General features: G+C 43.8%; 1 protein-coding gene across 2 annotated transcripts in view; it reads right to left on the bottom strand.

Annotated features, from left to right (window-relative positions):
• gpc3 (glypican 3) overlaps positions 1 to 19,121 on the bottom strand; it is a 135,083-nt gene that overhangs the window by 54,546 nt on the left and 61,416 nt on the right. For both annotated transcript variants that reach the window (XM_031751436.2, XM_039615571.1), the window contains exon 3: positions 5,899 to 6,584. In XM_031751436.2, coding sequence (XP_031607296.1) covers positions 5,899 to 6,584 — 686 coding nt within the window. The remainder of the gene's footprint in view (positions 1 to 5,898; positions 6,585 to 19,121) is intronic.

Consider the following 19,121-nt stretch of genomic DNA (forward strand, 5'->3'; position numbering starts at 1 on the left):
TGGGGCACACTTTCATGGCACACTTTAAGTCCTAGTACCAGCTGACCATCTTTTAAATGCCACAGCCTCCTAGAGTATTGTTGCTGATCTTGTCATCTCTTTTACAGTCATTATGCATAGTATCTTCTGATGGCTGCTCCCAGCAGGATTTCACAGCATATCACAAAACTCAAATCATATGAAGCTGGTTTCTTCAGCATTACGGTGACTTCACTGTACTCAGATGGCCTCCACAGACACAGATCTCAAGCCAACAGAGCACTTTTAGGATGTGGTGGAACGGGACATTTGCATCGTGAACGTGCAGCTGACAAATCTGCAGAAACAGTGTGATGCTGTCATGTTAGTATGGACCAAAATCCACCACCTGTGGTGTGAAGAATTAAAGCAACCCTGGTATTAGTAAGATGTATGTAAAGAAGGGGCTGTTGAGTGATATGTGGATAAGAATCTATCATAATTTACAATGTTAAGCTACAGAATGATCCCTCTGGGACCTTTAAACATCCCAAATCATCTTCTATAATTTGCATTGAACAGTTAAACATGACTTCTATTAATTATGTATCAATTAAATATTTAAACATGACTAGATAAATAACTAATAAATAGCTGATAAATAAGAAATATGTTGGAGCGTTTGGAAATCTGATTGGCTGGATGCTGGCTCTGATGGTATTAACAGTTTCAGAGCTGGCTGCACTTCCCGTTTCTCTGCAGTTAGTTTCGCACTTGTTCGAACGGATTAATAGGCAATAAAAATGCAGCGAAGATTTAATTAGTTTTCTTGTTTTCTCACTGAAGCAACAGTTTGGATGTGATTTGATCTGCCTCTGATATGTGTGAGCACAATGGGAAAGCCACCAAATAAAGACAGCTGATGAAAAGAGTGTGTTATTGACAAAAACTGTAACAGGCACACAAAGAGGTATTTGATATTAGACTTAAAACTAAGCACCCAGCTGCATTGAGTGTATAACAACACATAAGTCATGTAGTCTGCAGTATATCTCCTCTAATCTTGGTCAGATCCATCATATTTCTGTCTCAACCTACTTCCCGTCTTCATTTTCAGCCGAGGGGTCGAGGGGTGATGGATGTCTCCTCCACACTCTCCTGTCCTCCTTCCCCTTGGGCTTGCTCTTCACACACTTCCCCCCTCCCGCTCTATTCTTTCTACTCTCCCTCTCTTTGTCCCCTCTTTCTCTCCTTTCTTTCTCCTCGGTAACTGGTAAAAATAGAGCTTCATAAATCATGCATCTTCTTTCACAGCAGTGCGTAAAAAAAAGAGAGGAAAAGAAATAAATTGGGGGGGGGGGGATGAAAGAGAGAGAGGGAGGGTGGAGGGATGTTGAGGATGAGATGTAGAGACGGAGGTGGATGACATCAAACTCCAGGAGAAGGGTGGGAAGTTGACAGGGGAATAGATTGGAGCTGCAGGGCTCTTGGCTGCCCTCTCCGTCTCTCTGAACATTGGCTGATTCACGCTGGAGTTGGAGGAAATGAATGTTAACATGCCAAGGAGTGGGCTGGCGGACGATGAGTGGTCATCTCGCCAGCAGAGTTACATGTTTCAAGCCTGCAGAGCGGAGAAGAGATGTCTCTCTCGCACCTTGAGGACTCTCTTACTCGGATAGGGTCGATCCGTCTGTCGCCCTTAGTAACAGGGGTCTGCACTCTGACTGGCGGGAAGGTTAAGTGAGAGATCGCTACGACAACTGCACCACATGTAGAATCACATGAAACCCCAAAACAAGGCACAGTAGATCCATTAGGCTGTTGTACAAAATATTGTATCACAAGAATATTACTTAAGGGTTCCTCTTAGGGGAAAAAATCACCACGGCTGTGATTTTTTAAAAAGATTAGAAATCAAAGTTATTTGATAACGTGGCTGCAGCTGCAGCGAGTTTTATTTGATCATGTTAAAAACATGGCTGTAAGCTGCCATAACCCCCCACCATGATAAGATGATGAAATTTTTGGGTGAACCCCAGTAAGAGTGCAGAGTCCATGCTCCAAGTTTGGTGCTAGCACATGAAAAACTTCCTGTTAGGCCATTTGGTGTTGATCTCAACTGGCTGTAACAGACATGTGCTTTATAAACATCTAAAATCAATCTGATAACTTTGGTGAGAATTGTTCTGAGGATTCTTCTGCGCTATTTTAGGTAAAATGATTACTGCACTGCCAAATAATCGCCACATAACGTAAATATTTCCTCTGTAAAATAAGTGCTCAAATCCATGAACCACAGATCAAAGCATTGCTGTGATATGAACACTTCCTGTTTGGTTTCCCTGCAAATGATTTTGATTGGCTGTGGTGGACAAACACTCTATCCCCAACAAGTCACCCTTTAATTCAGGTTACATTTTTGACAGCTCTGCTAACAGTTTTAGTTTCCATGATGCAGAAACATTTCTGAAAATTAAAAATTTTCCATCTGTTTCATTTATAGTGAAAACTGGAAATGAAACACTTCACTGACATCACCCTTTGAAGTGGGCTTCAAAGGTGCATCATATCTGAAAATCCATCTAAACAATCATGTTGCCGTTTACATCCACGCTTTATGTCCACTTTCAACCTTTTAAACTGATGTCACCTCGTCATCATGTGATCTTGTGATATAATTTGTAATTAAAAAAATAGTGCATGCATTTGTTTTTGTTTTGTGGGGTGAAATAAAAAGGTTAGTGTAATGAGCACAGTCATTTTTAACTACCCTGAAGAAATCCCATCACCGCGCGGCTGGTTAGACACCATGAAAACAGTCCCTGCAGCCACAGCTGTCTCTGGGTGTCACCATGTTTGTCAACTGCCTGCAATTCTGTTTCATCTTCCATCCATCCATTCGCTTCCGCTTATCCTTTCCAGGGTTGCGGGGGGCGCTGGAGCCTATCCCAGCTGTCATAGGGCGAGAGGCGGGGTACACCCTGGACAGGTCGCCAGTCTGTCGCAGGGCCAACACACAGGGACGGACAACCATTCACACCTAGTGACAATTTGGATTATCCAATTAACCTATCCCCTCAAACTGCATGTCTTTGGACGGTGGGAGGAAGCCGGAGTACCCGGAGGGAACCCACGCAAACACGGGGAGAACATGCAAACTCCACACAGAAAGACCCCGGCCTGATGGTGGAATTGAACTCAGGACCTTCTTCTCATTTAAAAAGATGCAACTTTTTTTTACTGCTTCTCACTTTTTCTCTCATCATTATTCTTATAGCTGATGTTCTACATGTTACCAAACAGGATAAACTATAAAGCTGTTTGTTGGGAGGGAGCTTTTTCACCATAGGGCTCATTTCCATGTTCAAGAAACCAGTTTGGGATTATTTGAGTGTTGTGATATGGTGCATAAGCCCATCAGAAGATGGGTACACTGAGGTCATAAAAGGATGGATAAGGTCAGCACCAATAATCAAGCAGAATGTGGTATTTTAATGCTGCTTAACTGATACTAAGGCAGCCGAAGTATGCCAAGAAAATATCGCCTGCGCTATTAAACCACCAGCAGAAGGCTGAAGCACTGATACAAGGCAGGATAGATCCATGCTTTCACGTTTCATGCCAAAGTTTGACCCTATCATCCAGATGTAGCAACAGAAATCGAGACTCATCAGACATTTTATCAGACTTTTATTGCCCAATTTTGATCAGCCTGTGTGAATTGTAGCCACAGTTTCCTGTTCTTAGTTGACACCTAGTGTGATCTTCTGCTCATTCAAGGTTCAGTGTTTTGTGTGATGCTTTTGTGAGATGCTCTTCTGCACACCTTGGTAGTATGTAGAAGAGCGGACAAACAAGGTGGTAACTCAGTTACTGTTGCCTTCCTCTCAGCTTGAAGCAATCTGTCCATTCTCCTCTGACTTCTGCATGAAAAACTTTCACCCAGCGACCTGCCGCTCAGCGAATGTTTTCTCTTTTTCAGATCATTCTCTGTAAGCCCTAGAGATGGTAGTGCAGGAAAAAATCCAGTGGATCAGCAGTTTCTGGCACCAACAACCATACTATGCTTAAAGTCAGTTAATTTTAAGCTCAGCAGGTCGTCTATACAGGTGAAAAAACCCTGACACCACTGTAGTGGTCCTTCATTCAGGTGTTTAACTCTGGGTGAGGCTCTTTAGTGAGACAAAATTAGCCTTGAGAGAGACAATACCTCTGTCCCTTCAGTGACACTAAGAAAGGAGCGAGATGACGTTCACATCCTCTGTCTCTCACTCTCACACACACACTTTTTCATTGAGTCAGTGAATACACTGTCACAGCAGCCTCGCTCTGCCTCATATACAGGACACAGACTCATAAACACAATCTAACGTCATGTGATGATTTGAATTGGAGTCTTAACTACCACAGACAAGATTTTAAAAAAATTCCATCTCAAACACACACACACACACTGAAGAAAGTGAGCTTTCCCCCACAAGTCAGTGATTCATAGATGCAGCCACACCCTCACACTGCAGAGTAAGTGAGGTCAACCTGTGCGTTAATAAATGATGGGTTCTGAGTGAAAACCTGGTCACTGTGGGGATTCAGGGTGTGAGAGTGAAAAGTTCAGCAGATATCCAGGAGAAAAAGCACATCCAGCTCTGTAACCCCAGCAGAAAGGGCCTTTCATATTTCATGAGCAGTTCTGTCTGACTTCGCATGTGGGCTAAGAACCAACTTGACGGTTTTATTGCAGTTAACGCCACACATAACGGGTCACCACTGCTGAGAAGTGAGAGACAAGTTTCAGAGAGACGTGCTGGGAGCATCTGTCTGATACGTGCTAGTCTTCATCCCTCTCTTGCCTGCTTGTTGCTTCTCCTTTTAATGCAGTTCCACCCAAAGTGCATTTTTGCTTTGGATGTGGAGAAGTAATGTGTTGCAGCCTGCTGTCTGAGGCAGAGGGAAACGTCTCAGCCTGTCTTCTTCAGCACTGAACGCTGAAAAAGGATGTGACTCAGCGGGTCTAATGTGGTTACAAGCATACATACTATCAGTGTGATACTACAGCGGGAGGTGTCACCAAATCTCTGCTCGCACGATTAGAGATTTAGTGAAATCAAAGGTGAAAAAACATGTAGACTCTTACATTACTGTCATAGAGTTCAGGTAAACTCAAACACTATAGAATAATATAAATGAATCATTTGCAGTCTTTTAATGTGCACAGAAGGAAAGTGGGTCGGCTCAGTGAGAGAAGGACTGCAGTGATTATGCGCTATAGGCCAAAAAACAAGCAAATAAACAACATTCAGAGAAATTTATTCAAATCGTCTCGAAACTGAAAATCCAGATAAACAAGTTTATCAAGTGTTTTCGTCTCATGGCCACAACTGAGGTGAATGACATGTGTAGCTGTGTTCTCTTCCAACCTGCTGAGATCAAAATGAGATGATTGCTGCCGTGATTAACAACATCTCATCTCGTAGTGTTCAAAGCCGCAAGTACTGTAAGCTGCCGGGACCTTTCTGGTAGGGCTTCAGACTGAAAGACCAGACTTCTAGCAGGTTGTAACTTCAACAACAGAGCCCCAATTCTGCAGACCTTTAACATTTAAATAGGCAGCAGCATGCGGGGCTGGAAAACTAAACCAACAAGCAAAAAAAATAAATAAATAAAAGGCCCTGCGGGTGGTTTTTACCAGGCCTGCAGCATATTACGTATTTAGTGATGACGGAATACAAACAAATGCAGACAGAGAAGGTAACATTGCATGTGCAGATGGATGATGAATACCAAACTCAAATCACATTTGTCTTCAATATTCCAAGATGATCAGTGACCATGAAGCAGGTCCTGGTTTGACAAACTGATTTGACATCGCTGTGGATTTATCCATCTTCAGTTTAAAAGCACATCTTACAGTGTGTACGTGTGTTAGTGTACGGCACTCACCAGGGTGTTGAGGTGGCTGCGGGTATTCACGGCGTGTTTGAGAGCCAGTTTAATCATTGTGGGCAGTCTAAGAACAACAGCCTCCATATCCTGCTCTCCCCTCATGGCACCAGCCAACTTCCCCAGTCCATCTATATAGCTCCTCCAATGAGGCTGCACTTCTGCAGCTCCCCCCAGGCAGTTGTGCATCACTGCTTGACAGAAGCCTCTGCAGGCCGGCGGCCCCAGCATGCCCTGGCAGTGCGGGCAATACCACAGCCTCAGCAGGGACCGGCTGCACTCTCGGCCGGGCCGCAGATGGTCTGTGGTGTTGACGACCTCGATACCAAGGTTCAGCGCCTGCAGGAAGACTCGTGTGGCCAGAAGGGAGCGAGAGAGTCGAGTCATCATCAGTTTAGGATAAGGGCCAAACGCTCCCGAGTCCTTCCAAGCTCCTCTTACACACTCCTCGGACACTGAGGTGCCACTGCCTCCCAGCAGGCGGCGGTACGTGAGGGGAAAGAGGCGGCCGTAGAGCACCGCCACCATGTGGTCAACTGTGGAGTCCGAGCCAAGGATGTAAAGCGACATGTCCAGGAACAGCTGCCCCACAGAGCTCTGGGCACCACTCGCGAGAGTCGGGAACTCTGACTTCAGCATCGTCAGGGTGGAGTTACGTCCGTGACGCAGCACCAGGTCAAAGGCCTCTGCAAGAAAGAGTGAGACAGGGTGACAGTCAGGCCATCTTCTGAAAGCTCAAAATTTCATTCAGTGACGCCTTAATAATCACTACAACTACCTCAAAGTTGTCAGCCAACAGGCATCAGCTTAACTCAAAAACATGAAACACTCAAACAGAAGCTTTCCCCCAAACAAGGATCTTATCCTTAACGATCAAAGCCAGGGAAAACTTCCCACGCGCAGCCTCGCGTTCCCTTTTTCCCACTTTTTCTCCATTTGTTGTTTTCCTCTAATGTGCTTATACACACTCACACGTGTACGTTATTACAGTAACGGGTGATGGCTTCAAAATGAGCTTCTCCAATAGATAAACAGTCAGATTCTGGCTTTGACCTTTCCACAGTACAAAGCAAAAAAAAAGCTCACAGAATCTTAAAAAGACACCAATAACGTCAATATATTAGTCAAGTGTGAGAGGCATGGCCGTAAGGATGTCTGTGAGGAGAAAAGCATTCAAAACCTGCAGGAGGGAGTGGAGCAGGGGCCACTGTGAGAAGAGAAAATAATCAGTGGCGTTTCAAGGCACAAAGTGAAGTCTTATCAACAAGGTGGCACAAGAAGCGGGAGCTCCATCATCGACCCAGTTGCAAAATGAGTGAGGACCCGACAACAGAGGGGATTTAAAGCTCCATTACTGAACTTAGCAGGGGAGCCGGGACTCAGTGAAATGAAGCTTTGGACGGGAGAATAGCGTGAGATCCCGAAATCCCATTTATACCGCGGCTAGTCCACTACATCACTTTGTTGGGAGTGACTGCCGCAAATGCTTTGTGAGGAGCAGAGGAAAAACAGTGGTTTAGGGAACATTAGAGGAAGTTATTGGTTTATGTGCTACAACAAATAGCCATTTCATCTTTGTTATTCGTTTTTCCCTGCTTGGATAGTTTAATTTTTTTTTCTTCATGCCTCTCTGAGGTCAGTGAAGCCTATGTGGAGCTTTGGCGTTGAGAAACAATTTGACACCTCTGTTTTTAGGACATATAATGTGAGTTTCTGTGTATACGTAAAGAAATCCACATGAGGATATAAATACATATATATGAGATGTTTCACTATGACTGAAATGAATTCTGGGATGCTTTAAACTAAGTAAACTCTCACAGAGGAATAAACACATTCGTTCCTCAAATTAAACATTCACAGTGTTGTTGTTCATCTAAGCTGAATTTTTATTATCATCTGACATGTAAAACCTTAGAAACGAGTGCAATTTCTTCTTACCAATCACAGCTGCTAATGCATAAATGCAAACAGGCCCAAAGTGATCCAGTTTTGCTATTTATGGTGTGAAGTGAGGTGAAGACACTGATATGAGCTGCAAATGTTTCAACTCATTTTGAGGCTCAGCGATTCCAATTTATTAATTTACAGAAACTTATTTTGAAGAAAAAAACAAGAAGAAATTGATTTTCTGTCAAACTCTCAGATCAAAGGATAAACAAATATAGCACACACAGATGGTGGTTTACTTGCTAGCACGAGCGAATGTCTGCAGCGCACTTATTTGCCCTTTTATGGCAAACTGCACACTAGCAGGAAGATCAGAGCATATTATAATTAACAATCTGACACTAAATCCACCTTTTTGTGTTGATGAATTGCTGCCGAATCATTTGAATCTTTCTGGTCCTGGTTTATAGTCCTCATTGCGGCACAAGGTACTTGCCTTTGTACGGGGAAAATTAAGCTCAGCTTTGGAAATAACAGAAAATATTAGAACATTTTTTGATGTTGCATAGCTTCACTGCCATGTTTCAAGGTTGTAAGCCTGAGTTTAAAAGTTGGTTTTCAACTCTAAAATGATGAAGTTGTTGAAATATGCTGCTTTAACTGGCTAAAGAGAATCCTGTAATTAGCCAGCTTTAGTTATAGTAGCCGCTGTTTAATAGAATACTGAGCCTGTTTAAGGAAGCTTTATTGTAGACTGGAGTAAACTGCAGCTTTAGATTCTAATGTGTATGTCAGCAGTCTGCTCGCTCAGCAGAACAGTCGCTGGCTGCCTAAAGGTTAAGAAAAGCATTGGAGGATGTTCAGGAGCAGCGCACATCTGTTTGGTTTTTCACTCTACGGCTGTCCTGCTGTGTCTGTGAAGCACTTCCCTCTGTGATCAGTGAGGAGGCAGATGTGCAGATTGCCAGCTGAGACAAGGAGACAGACTGAAAGGAGGGAAAACATACACACACACACACACACACACACGGTCACACACAGAACTCGCAGATGAGCACAGAAAGTTTTCAACAAGCAGATATTTGGTTATCGATTGAAAAGTGGAGGCAGTGAGAAAATGTATCCAGCTCACAAAGCGGTTTCTAAAAAAAATCCACCCACATCAAACTCTGCAATTCAGCCGCTATCTGTAGCATCTCTCACGCCGTAAAGAGGAGAGCCACTTTGCGATGGTAAAGAGAAAGACTAGAGGGCTCTTCATAAATGCAATTCAATGGCTCTGAGTAGCCGGGGTCAAAGTATGAACCATTGTGAGCCCATTTCCTGCAAATGCTCCTCACGTTCTTTCAGCGGTGAAAGCCTGGACGGGATCGGGTATCCTTTAATGGAGGGGAATGGGGCCGTATGTCGGGGACCTGTGACACGCTGGATACAAGCATACGAGGTCAAGAGCACGCATTACAAGAGCAGGAGCCCAGAGCAGCACATTAGGTCACGCTTAAAATTAGCAGTAACATTCATTTTGTGAGCGTCAGGGATGGAGGCAGAAGGCTGCTGGTTGCTGGAAAGCCGTTTCTCCTGAGACTGAAGGCCTTTTACTGACAGACCACCTGTTTACTCCGAGGCATCTGGGCATCTCATCTTTCTCGGGCCTTGAAATGCTCATGTCGGATTTATGACTAAATGCAGTCCAGTAAACCTCTACTATGCGAATTTGTCATAATATCTGGTTTCTGCGCATTTCAAGCCATTAATCCCAAATTAAGCTGCGATCAAGTATCACACATTTCATGTTATTAGTAAAATAAGTCTGACAAATCTGCGGCACAGTGAGGTAAATTCTTTCTGACATCTAAAGCCTTTAAGTGACTGCAGCTCTGACATAAAACAGGCGCTCCCATAATCTATGAAGGGCCTGTCAAATAAGCATATTTGATGTTCAGGAGCCCATCAGTCTCCATGTTACGTATAAGTACATAAATCTGCGGCTCATAACGCACCAGGCTTGGCTGACCGTTGCCTGTGGTTGACACGCTGCGAAGGCAAAGACATGCACCGTGCTGCCTCATCAATCAGCGGCCCATACACCCATTATCCCCTGAGAGGAAAACATCAATAAATTACCCAGCCAATGAGACTAATCCATTTGGCTGATGGAGTTTCACCTCTAGCTGCCATGGAGACGGATGGAGGAGCCGCTGCCACCTGGTCCCGTTAACAAAGCAGTACCTGTCCGGGACGCAGACAGAGGACTGGCGGGGGTGCCATGGTGTCACTTTTGATGTAAGGTGATTGGGCTTCTGAAGGGGGCCGGTGATGATCCAAATGTCTTATCATGTGTCTGTGGGTGCACCAAGCACGTGCACAGGCTGACTCTAACAGACATCTCTCAGCAGCGTCGACGTTCAGTCGTGATTTTATGAGCTACAACAAAGCAGCATCTGTTCACTGACTGTAAACAGTACGCTGCTTTTTCCAGGCACGTTTCACTCAGAGCACTCTGCACTCAGGTAACCTGAGACCCGCTCCACCTGACAGCCCTTTTTTTCCCCTTGTGGGATTGTTGTACATTTGCATCCGGGTGCTCGGGGCTTTACGGGACGGCGGCAGTGAGGCAGAGCGGGGCGGGGCCGGCTGATTCCAGGAACAAAGCAGGCAGGATGCTGGTAAGGCCTAGATAACATCACCAGCAGACCATGAGGGCCAATGGACAGCGGGGTAGAAATGAGAGGTGTATTAGGTTACTCCATCTGTTAGGGAGCACCTCGTCGAACACACAAACGCACACACGCACGCCCGCACGCAGCCGTGCACAATGCAATCAGAGCACTCAGCAGCAGCCAGGTGGTGACAGCGAGGGCGAACATTTGGCGGACCATGGTGGGATGGCGAGGTGTAAGTCAGGTGTAAGGACACTCATACACACACACGCTAACACATTTTTCTTTGTGTTCATTTATCTGCTGCCCTGTGAGCGTCTAGCTAATGTTTCCTCCCAGCTAGGCAGTAAAATCAACAAAATTCATACACTGCTTTTATTACTCGTAGTCTGCTTCTAATAAGAAAACAACTCGAGAGGGTTGTTCTGGGGGGTTTTCACCAAAAACTCATACAGTCCACTCTGATCCACTGAACAAAATTTACAGCACTTTTACTTCTGTGTATATTTTTATGAAAATGTGGCGTATTATTTCAGGATAATCTTCAAGTCCAACAAGACTCGTTATCAGTTCTACATTAATTGGAGGTTAAATTCTAGGTAACAGTCCCAAGCTGCGCTGGATAAAAACACACAAACAGAACTTTACTTCTAAAGTTCTGAGACAGTTAAAAGATATTTTTCACAATTTGATGTATTAATTAAAAAATAGTTCTCAAATATTTCTATTTCAGTAAAAATTGGCAAAATTTGTCATCTCTCATTTCTTTTTGTTATTTATTTAAGGAGCCCGAGCTTCAGCCAGCAATAGTTCTCCAGGCTTTCTGAAGCTCTTTCCAAGTTTTTCTTTGGATGTTGGCTCCTTTTTGACAGACTGATAGCGTTCCAGGATTACTCTTATTGCATTGTCAGTGAGTTTGGGATCATTACCGTGTCAAAAAATGAAGCCTATCTGATGCTTTCCAGATTTTATTACACGGTCGATCAAAATCTGGCGTTTTCTGTGTTTATAATTCCATCAATTTTGACAAGATCAGTGCAGAAGTGCAGCCCAAACCATAACAGAGCCTCCGCCGTGTTTTACAGACCTCTCTCCTGACTTCCTCCATTCATCCTGACGACTATTTCAAAATCAGAATCACACATGTGGTGCTGTGGGCCGGGCAGGTTAGGACACACAGAACAGGATTTGAACTAAACAGCAGCTTTACTGCTGAACTCCAGCAAAATACAAAATACAAAATACACGAAAACTCAGACAGGGCGAAAGAAAGCTAAGAGAGCTCAGGCTGTGATGAGGAATAAAGGTGGTCATACCAAACATTGGCTTTCAAGCTTGTGCTGCTGCTCGCACAGTTGGGACACACTGCATAGCTCATCTTTGTGTGTCGTCCTTCTGCTGCAGTGTAACACTGGGCATGAGCCACTAGAGAAAACAGGTCCATGTGCCTCTCACAGGGTGGCTGGTTTGAAAAGCTGAAGGTGACATTGTATGAATAGATGAAATGAAGTTTTCCACCATACAGCAGGGCCAACTCTGTTTTGGCCTTACATACTGTACTTTCCATTGATGTTTCCACATCACAGCGCAGGATGCCGACTGTTTATAGCATTCAGTTTATAGCAATATGTGTATTTGTGAGGGGCTGCCAATCAGAAAGACGATGGCTAAAAGGAGGAGAGCCATACTGGCTTGTTTCAGACAGAGGAACTGCAGGGGCTTCACAGCGGCTCAGTATAAGATAAATAATAATCACTTTAAACTGTGAAGCATGCCAAGCTACACTAACAGAGTTCAGATGATGAGCACAATGAAGGATGAAAACATTCACAAGCATGAAGAAATGTAAAGCTTGATGTTTATGTACATATATGATATGCATAGACCCTACATCCCCAAATTTGTGTTAATAATTACCAGCTATGTTTGCTTACTTAGTGTACATTCAGTGTTTTTCTCCACGCCCACCTGCAAAGACTCTGTCCTCTATTAACAGGTCTCACAGCTTGAGAACCACCAAGCTACGTCAGGCATAGAAGTCACTGGTTTGAAAATAAGCTGGCAAGTATCAGACTTTATTTTCACCTGGTTGGCTGAGAGTTGGAAAGCAGCCATGATGATATATGGCAGCCACAGTTTTTTAATACATTGTAAAATGCAATTGCCTGAATTCACAAAGAGCAGCAGAGATCTGCTGATCAAACAGCACAACAACAAACGGATTCACTGGAGCTCAGAGCACAAAATATTTTAATAATTTTTAATGCAAAAGATTTTTTCCACACTCACCAAGTTCCATTTAATCTCTGGTTAATTTGCTAAGAATATAGACTTTATTGCAAAAAGGACAAATATCTAAAGTGCCTTTGGGATAATTAATGGAAAACTATTTACTTACTGTGACAGCTACAAAAAGAGTTAAAGCAGTTGTGAAGGAATAAGATGAGTGTATATTCCCACTCCGTTTTCATACCTGTTGGCTTTATTCCCCAACAGGTGCCACTGTAGGGGAATAAAGCCACGGCTGATGGGTGCAGACGACAACGCTTAAAACGTGAAATGTGATTCGAATTCAATTTGGAACGTTTTTGTTTTCTCCATTCATTGTGGGTTGTTTTTTTTAAACGTGGGTTGTGGGGCATAGACTGTTTTTCGCCTTCAGAAGTGGGGCCAATGCCATAAAAAAAATCTGCAATAAAAGCGGCATCTGTGTGTGCCTGCCTCCTTTTTGACAGCTCATCCAAATATTATTAGAACTATCCAAGTACAAGAAATACATCATCTCATTGACTGGAAAACATATCCAAGAGCAATAAACCACATCCACGATTACTTCTTCTTATACCATCAAAATCTAAAACAGGAAGCATTAGACACACAGATAAAAATTGCTGTTCCTGGGTGATACAGATACGCCAGCAGCCAGTTTTTTTTCCTCCCTTGCTTCCATATTTCTGCTTGTCACCATTGACTCCATTGATCTCTGGCACTGGGCTCCAATGCTGAGGTCAAAGTTGAGCCGTGCTGTATCTCTAACCGGCAAACAGGCGCTGTCAGAGGACACGGTGTGCAGCAGAATAGAGGACACGGCGAGGTGGGAAGGACGCAAGGGCAAAAGTGAAGTGGAAAAACACAACCGAGAGCTGGAGGGGAGGTAGAGGAGGAGGAGGAGGAGGAGGAGGGGGTTCAGTGAATGGTGCCAGAACGTGTGGAGAGAAACATTCAGCGAGGCGAGCTTTGAAGCTCCATTCAAAGGCATCTGGAGTCAAGCAGTGCCAGAGCTGTGAGACACGTCGCACACTTCTCGCCAAAACTCAGCCACGGGTGAGAGAGACCTGACACCCCAATCAAACGCTCGCCTCGCAGACAAAATACACATCGGACCCCGAGGAATCCTACCACTCAGAAAAGTGATACTTGAGTGAAAGGCTATTCCAATAATGGATTCATTTCCAGCGCACAGACCGAGACGCAGAGACAGGACACACATACACAACCCAACACACACACACACACACCCATAGGAGTTATTGCTCTCCGGGGCTGCCGTTCGAGGCCGCGGATAAAAAGCCCGCAGCCCGTCCGTCCGCATCTGAGCGAAGATGAGAGAGGTCACGACTAACGCAGCACGAGCACTCCACTCCAAATTAAGCATCCGAGCTCTATTAATCCAATATGCATCTCTAAGTAGATCCTGTGGTTCGTGATGAATGCACTCCTACTCATTCACCCTCATGCTAGTTTTCATGCTTGTGCCGCATTACGCCCATGCATCAGCTTAATGCTGAACAGCTCACTTTCAAACAGAAACAAATGTTATAGAGGGAATATTTGCGTTGCCATTTCACGATGCGCTCGTAGTAATAAAAGATGAGATTCGTGACCCCCTTTTTCTTTTTTTTTGAAGTCAGGCTTATGAGACATAAAAGGAGAAGCGGACTGAAGTGAAGAGAACTTATGAGGAGAAGCAGCAAGTGTTTTTGAACTTCTGAAGCAGATGGGTGCACAGTGTGAGGCAGAAAGGGGAAATAGTGAGGCTGCATGAGAGGAGGCTTCCTTAATTATAAAACCCAGACTAATAACTTTCGGTGGATTCATAATAATAATAATAATAAAGTTAGAACAGGTCAGGTTTTAACCTGACACGTGTTGGAGGCTCTGATGCTTTACAGTCCTGTTGTTCGAGCTATCATTAAGTCCCACTCTAACCTTCTGTATGCCTTTGTGTACGCGGACATGTGTGTGTGAACAAATGAGTTTTTTTTAATTATTACAAGCTGAATTTAATAAAAGATTAAAGGCCAGGTCATTGCCACTTTAATAATTAATTGTGGCTCGTCTATATGTGGAACATTCTCCATGAAAATAATGATGCACCTTGCATGATGCCACTATTATAGAGTCAGGACTGCCTGAAGACGACTTATTCCCATCCTTTGTCATGAGATCAAATGGACTTTGAGTGCGTGCGTTAGCGTGTGATCGTGTTTGTAATTGACTGCCTCAAGTCATGTGGGTTGAAGGACACGGATGACAGTTTCATTACAGAGCTGCAGAGTACAGCGTGAGGAGTGTTTCTTCTCCCGGTTTGACAACGTGGGTTCAGATGTGACACTGAATCAGTGTGAGGTGTGTTTGATTGCCCAACAATGATTAACTTTGCGGAAAAAATGGCTGCAACATAATTTTTTCTTTGCAGGAGGAGTGTAAAGTCTCAACTTTGAGAGAGGATGGGTGGCCTTGAGGATAAGGAACATGCTGACAGACTTTGATGTAGGACATAGAAATATGGAGCTTTTTACCAGAAGCAATTTAGCACAAAAGAGTGGTGGAGGAAGAAAAGGCGCAAGCTGGGCTTCTTGCAGGTCTTCACATCCAAGAAGGAAAGAAAATGTTGGACCCTGCAGCTCAGAAACAGCAGCTCAGCTTATCGATATAGTTGTCACCGAGGTGGGAGGTATCAGCTAAAATACACAGTCGAGGGTGGGGGGCGCAGAGGTCATGGAAGTGCAGAGAAAATGTCAGCGGGAAATAGCCAAAGGCTACAGATTTATGCTGATTTAACAACAGTGTTTGAAAGATCCGCTGAGAAGCTTCCACTAAAATTGAGATAGCTTTCAGAGGGAAGATAAAGAGTTTTGAGAAGAAAAAAAAGGAGGAAGCTGTGTCAAAAGAAATGTTTGGGAGCGGCAACAAGTCAAAGAGCAAAGAAGACGACGCCTCACAAAGCCAGACTTCAGAGGATGACAGAGAATGCATCAGTGTATCGCTGTTTCATGTGTAAACTGGAAGAACCCCAGATCGTGGTGACGACCACAAAGGATGCCAGGAAAAACAAAGGAAGGTGAATGAGCTAAGACAGCATTTTGAGAGGCTCATTTAAAAATCATAAAGCCGCTGCTTATTCTCCTGCTCTGAGACAAATTCGGTTTCCACGCAGTCTCAATAGAGTTCACGACATTCATTCTCCTCGCAGCCCATGTTTTTGCCAGTATATGCACACATGTAGCTGCCTGCTTTCATTTCTAAGAACATACACTCATGTTCTTCGGGTGTTTTCTCCTCACTTGATGGAAAAGTGACATATTTAACCCTTTAGAGAAACTGTGATGCAAGAACCAAGTTAACAGTGTAATCCAAAAAGAAGTTGCTAAAGCAAGCTGTTAAAAAATACAGTATAGAAATACCAAGAGAACAAAGCAGGGCAGGAGAATCAGTCGGTTATGCTTTTACTTGAAAAATCCAAAGTACATGTGAATGTGTCGGGGCCTCGGTCGAGGAATACACACTTTGCCCTAGCGGCTGGTCCTCAGGCCGGCGTGACTGACCTAGCGATCAATTTCACAGCAACCACTCGCAACCAGTAGGACAACGCTAATTTTTCCCCAGCGACAGGTGGTTGCTATGTGGTGGCCAATCGAGCAGGTCTCTGCGCCTGTGTGACCGGGACATCAGGAAACAGTGTGGCAAAACTAAACGATGGTTCTCAGGAGTACTGCAGCGCTCACAGCATCAGTGCAGCATCAGCCGTCAGCAATCATGATGATAATAAAGTTTAGTTTTTAGTGAAATGAGTGAAATTCTGTTTAGCTTTGTCTGCTGGATGTGTCAGCGAGAGAACAAATCAGGTTATATGTAGAGGTTCAAAATGTGAACACAACTCGCAACAAGTGTGCTTCAGTGTTTTTCATCCCACACAGGCAGCTCAGAGGCAAGAAGCCAGGCTTTTGTTTGGTTGCTGCTGAAAACCGTGGAAGCAGAAGAGATGGAGAGATAGAAACAATCTGCCAACAGCTTTGTTTCCAGCACCACAACCTTCTCCCACTGGACTCTGGCCATTTCATCCTGATGGTGGAGAAACGCCTGACTTTACAGAACTTTGATTGTTTTGAAATAACAGCAGGCAAGCTAACCTTGGACGTTCATGTTTCCTAAATTTTCAGCTAAGGCTTCACTAAAGACAAAGTATGGGATTTTCTTAAAGACACCAACACTCTGTACTATTGGGTCAGGTGCTTCTCCTCCACTCTATGGATTCTCTGTGGGCTTCAGGTCAGGTGAGTCGGCTGGTCAAACTCAGTAGTAATATGGTCATTTGGTAGTAGTTTTGGCTCCGTTGGCAGATGCTAAATCCTGCTGGAAAAGAAAATCAGCATAAACCCTGTCAGTAGATGGAAGCTTGACGTGCTCTAAACTCTTCGGGCAGATGACTGGGCTGACTTTAGGCTTGATAAAGCAAAGTGGACACTAGCAGAGGACATGGCCGACTCCAGAAACTTCACTGGACTTCAAAAACCTCGGATTCTTGATACTCCTGATACTTTTCACTCTTCCTCCAGAATCTGAGCATTGACCATTTCCAAAAGAAATTCAAAGTTTACTTTCATGTGAAAGTTCTCCTTAACCCCAGTAATAAAACTTTCTGGAGACCACACACACACACACACACACACACACACACACACACACAGTCTCTAGAAAATGAGAGGAGCCACTATTCTCGGTTGTCTGAGGTCTGTTGTTTATCCTTTCTGCTGATATTTTTCCAAATATATTCTTCCCATCACCTTGCTAAATTTAAAAGGAACACTGCACGCCACACACCATGAATGACAATTTTCACCAGATGCAATGTTGTGGTCAATTACGGCAGCAAAACACATTTGAACGTCCTGGAAAACGGCTTTAACCAGATTGTGATGTCTCTTGCTGAAATGATGTTTGGGGTACTAAGCATAATGCATACTTCAGATGTCAAAACACAACTCAGGGGTCTCTCTGTTGTTTTCCTGATTTGGTGCCAATTATGCTTATTAGTTTTAATAACCCAGAGAGGCTTTCATGCCCTTTATCAATATGAATGTGATGGTTTATTATAATTTGCAAACCGCCGTGTCATCACGTTTAAGAAAATAATTGCTCCAGATTAAACAGGGCTTATGGGCAACAATCCGACTGTTTGAGATCTGAGTCCTTCTTCCTCTTTGGTCAAGAGATTAATTGTTTCTGTCTCTTGTTTCAGAAACTGGCATAATCCCCAAATCTCAGGACATCTGGTGGGCTCGTAGGAGGAGACTGCAGGGGCTTTTTTTAAGCTCATTTATTGGGAATCATGCAGTGTCAATATTTGTGATGTGCTGTGGTAAAGCGGTAATGGAAAATAAATACGTTGTTGCATCACGTCGAACAGCATAGCAACTGGAACCAATCTGGTGGTGATAGCAGGAAAATAGGGTCTGCTTTGATGTCTGGTAGTCCTTCAGTCAGACGCTGGTCAGTGATGTTGATTCATTGAGACTGAACTGTGGAAACCTGTAAACTGATAATGTATTGATGACTATCCTCAGTTTATAGTCTAAACAATATTCCTGCAGTTTTATTTGATGTGAACTTGAGTGTTTTAAACAGTTACATTAGGTGATTTTTTTTGTAATTTAATTCAAAAAGGTAAACTTTCATATATTCTATAAATCATATTACAGATAAAGTGAAATATTTTGAAACCTTTTCTGTCCTGTTTTTGATGATTATGGCTGATAGCTAAAATGCAGTATCTCACGTTATAATAATACTCAAACAGTGTAAACATCATAGATCTCACAGTGAAGTCTAGTTCACTGCACGCAACCACCGTTGTCGGGATGACTGCTGACTTGACAGTTGTCCAAATGATGCTCATCGACACCCCCTTCACAAAGAAGGAAAGGCACAGAAGGTCATTGCTGTGAAGGCTGACTGTTTGCAGAGTGCTGCATATTAGTGCAAAGTTAAAAATGTGAAAATGTGGGAGGAAAAAGATGCACAAGCAATGGGGATAACTGCAGAAGAAAAGTTCATCAAGGACTTTTTAGAGCTTCAGAAGCAGTGGACTGAGGCTGGTGATGTTCAGAGACGTCGCAGGGAAAGATTAGCAGCTACGTGCTGCTAGTCCATTGCACTTGATTAACTGATCATCAGCAAGTGCAAGCATCTCCATTAAAGCAGAAGTTTTTGCAGTTTGCTGCTCTGGTGTGTGTAATCAAAATGCCACAATCTTTGTAAGTGGACGTCCCAGCAAATTTACAACAATATCAGACTGTGCTCAAACACGGTGGTGGAGGGGCTTGGTTTGTAGCCACAGGACCTGTGCACCTAGCAGCCACTGAGTTGACCATAAACTCCTCACATGGGAGG

The sequence above is a fragment of the Oreochromis aureus genome, linkage group 2 (genome assembly GCF_013358895.1).
Source record: "Oreochromis aureus strain Israel breed Guangdong linkage group 2, ZZ_aureus, whole genome shotgun sequence".
NCBI classification, from domain to species: domain Eukaryota; kingdom Metazoa; phylum Chordata; class Actinopteri; order Cichliformes; family Cichlidae; genus Oreochromis; species Oreochromis aureus.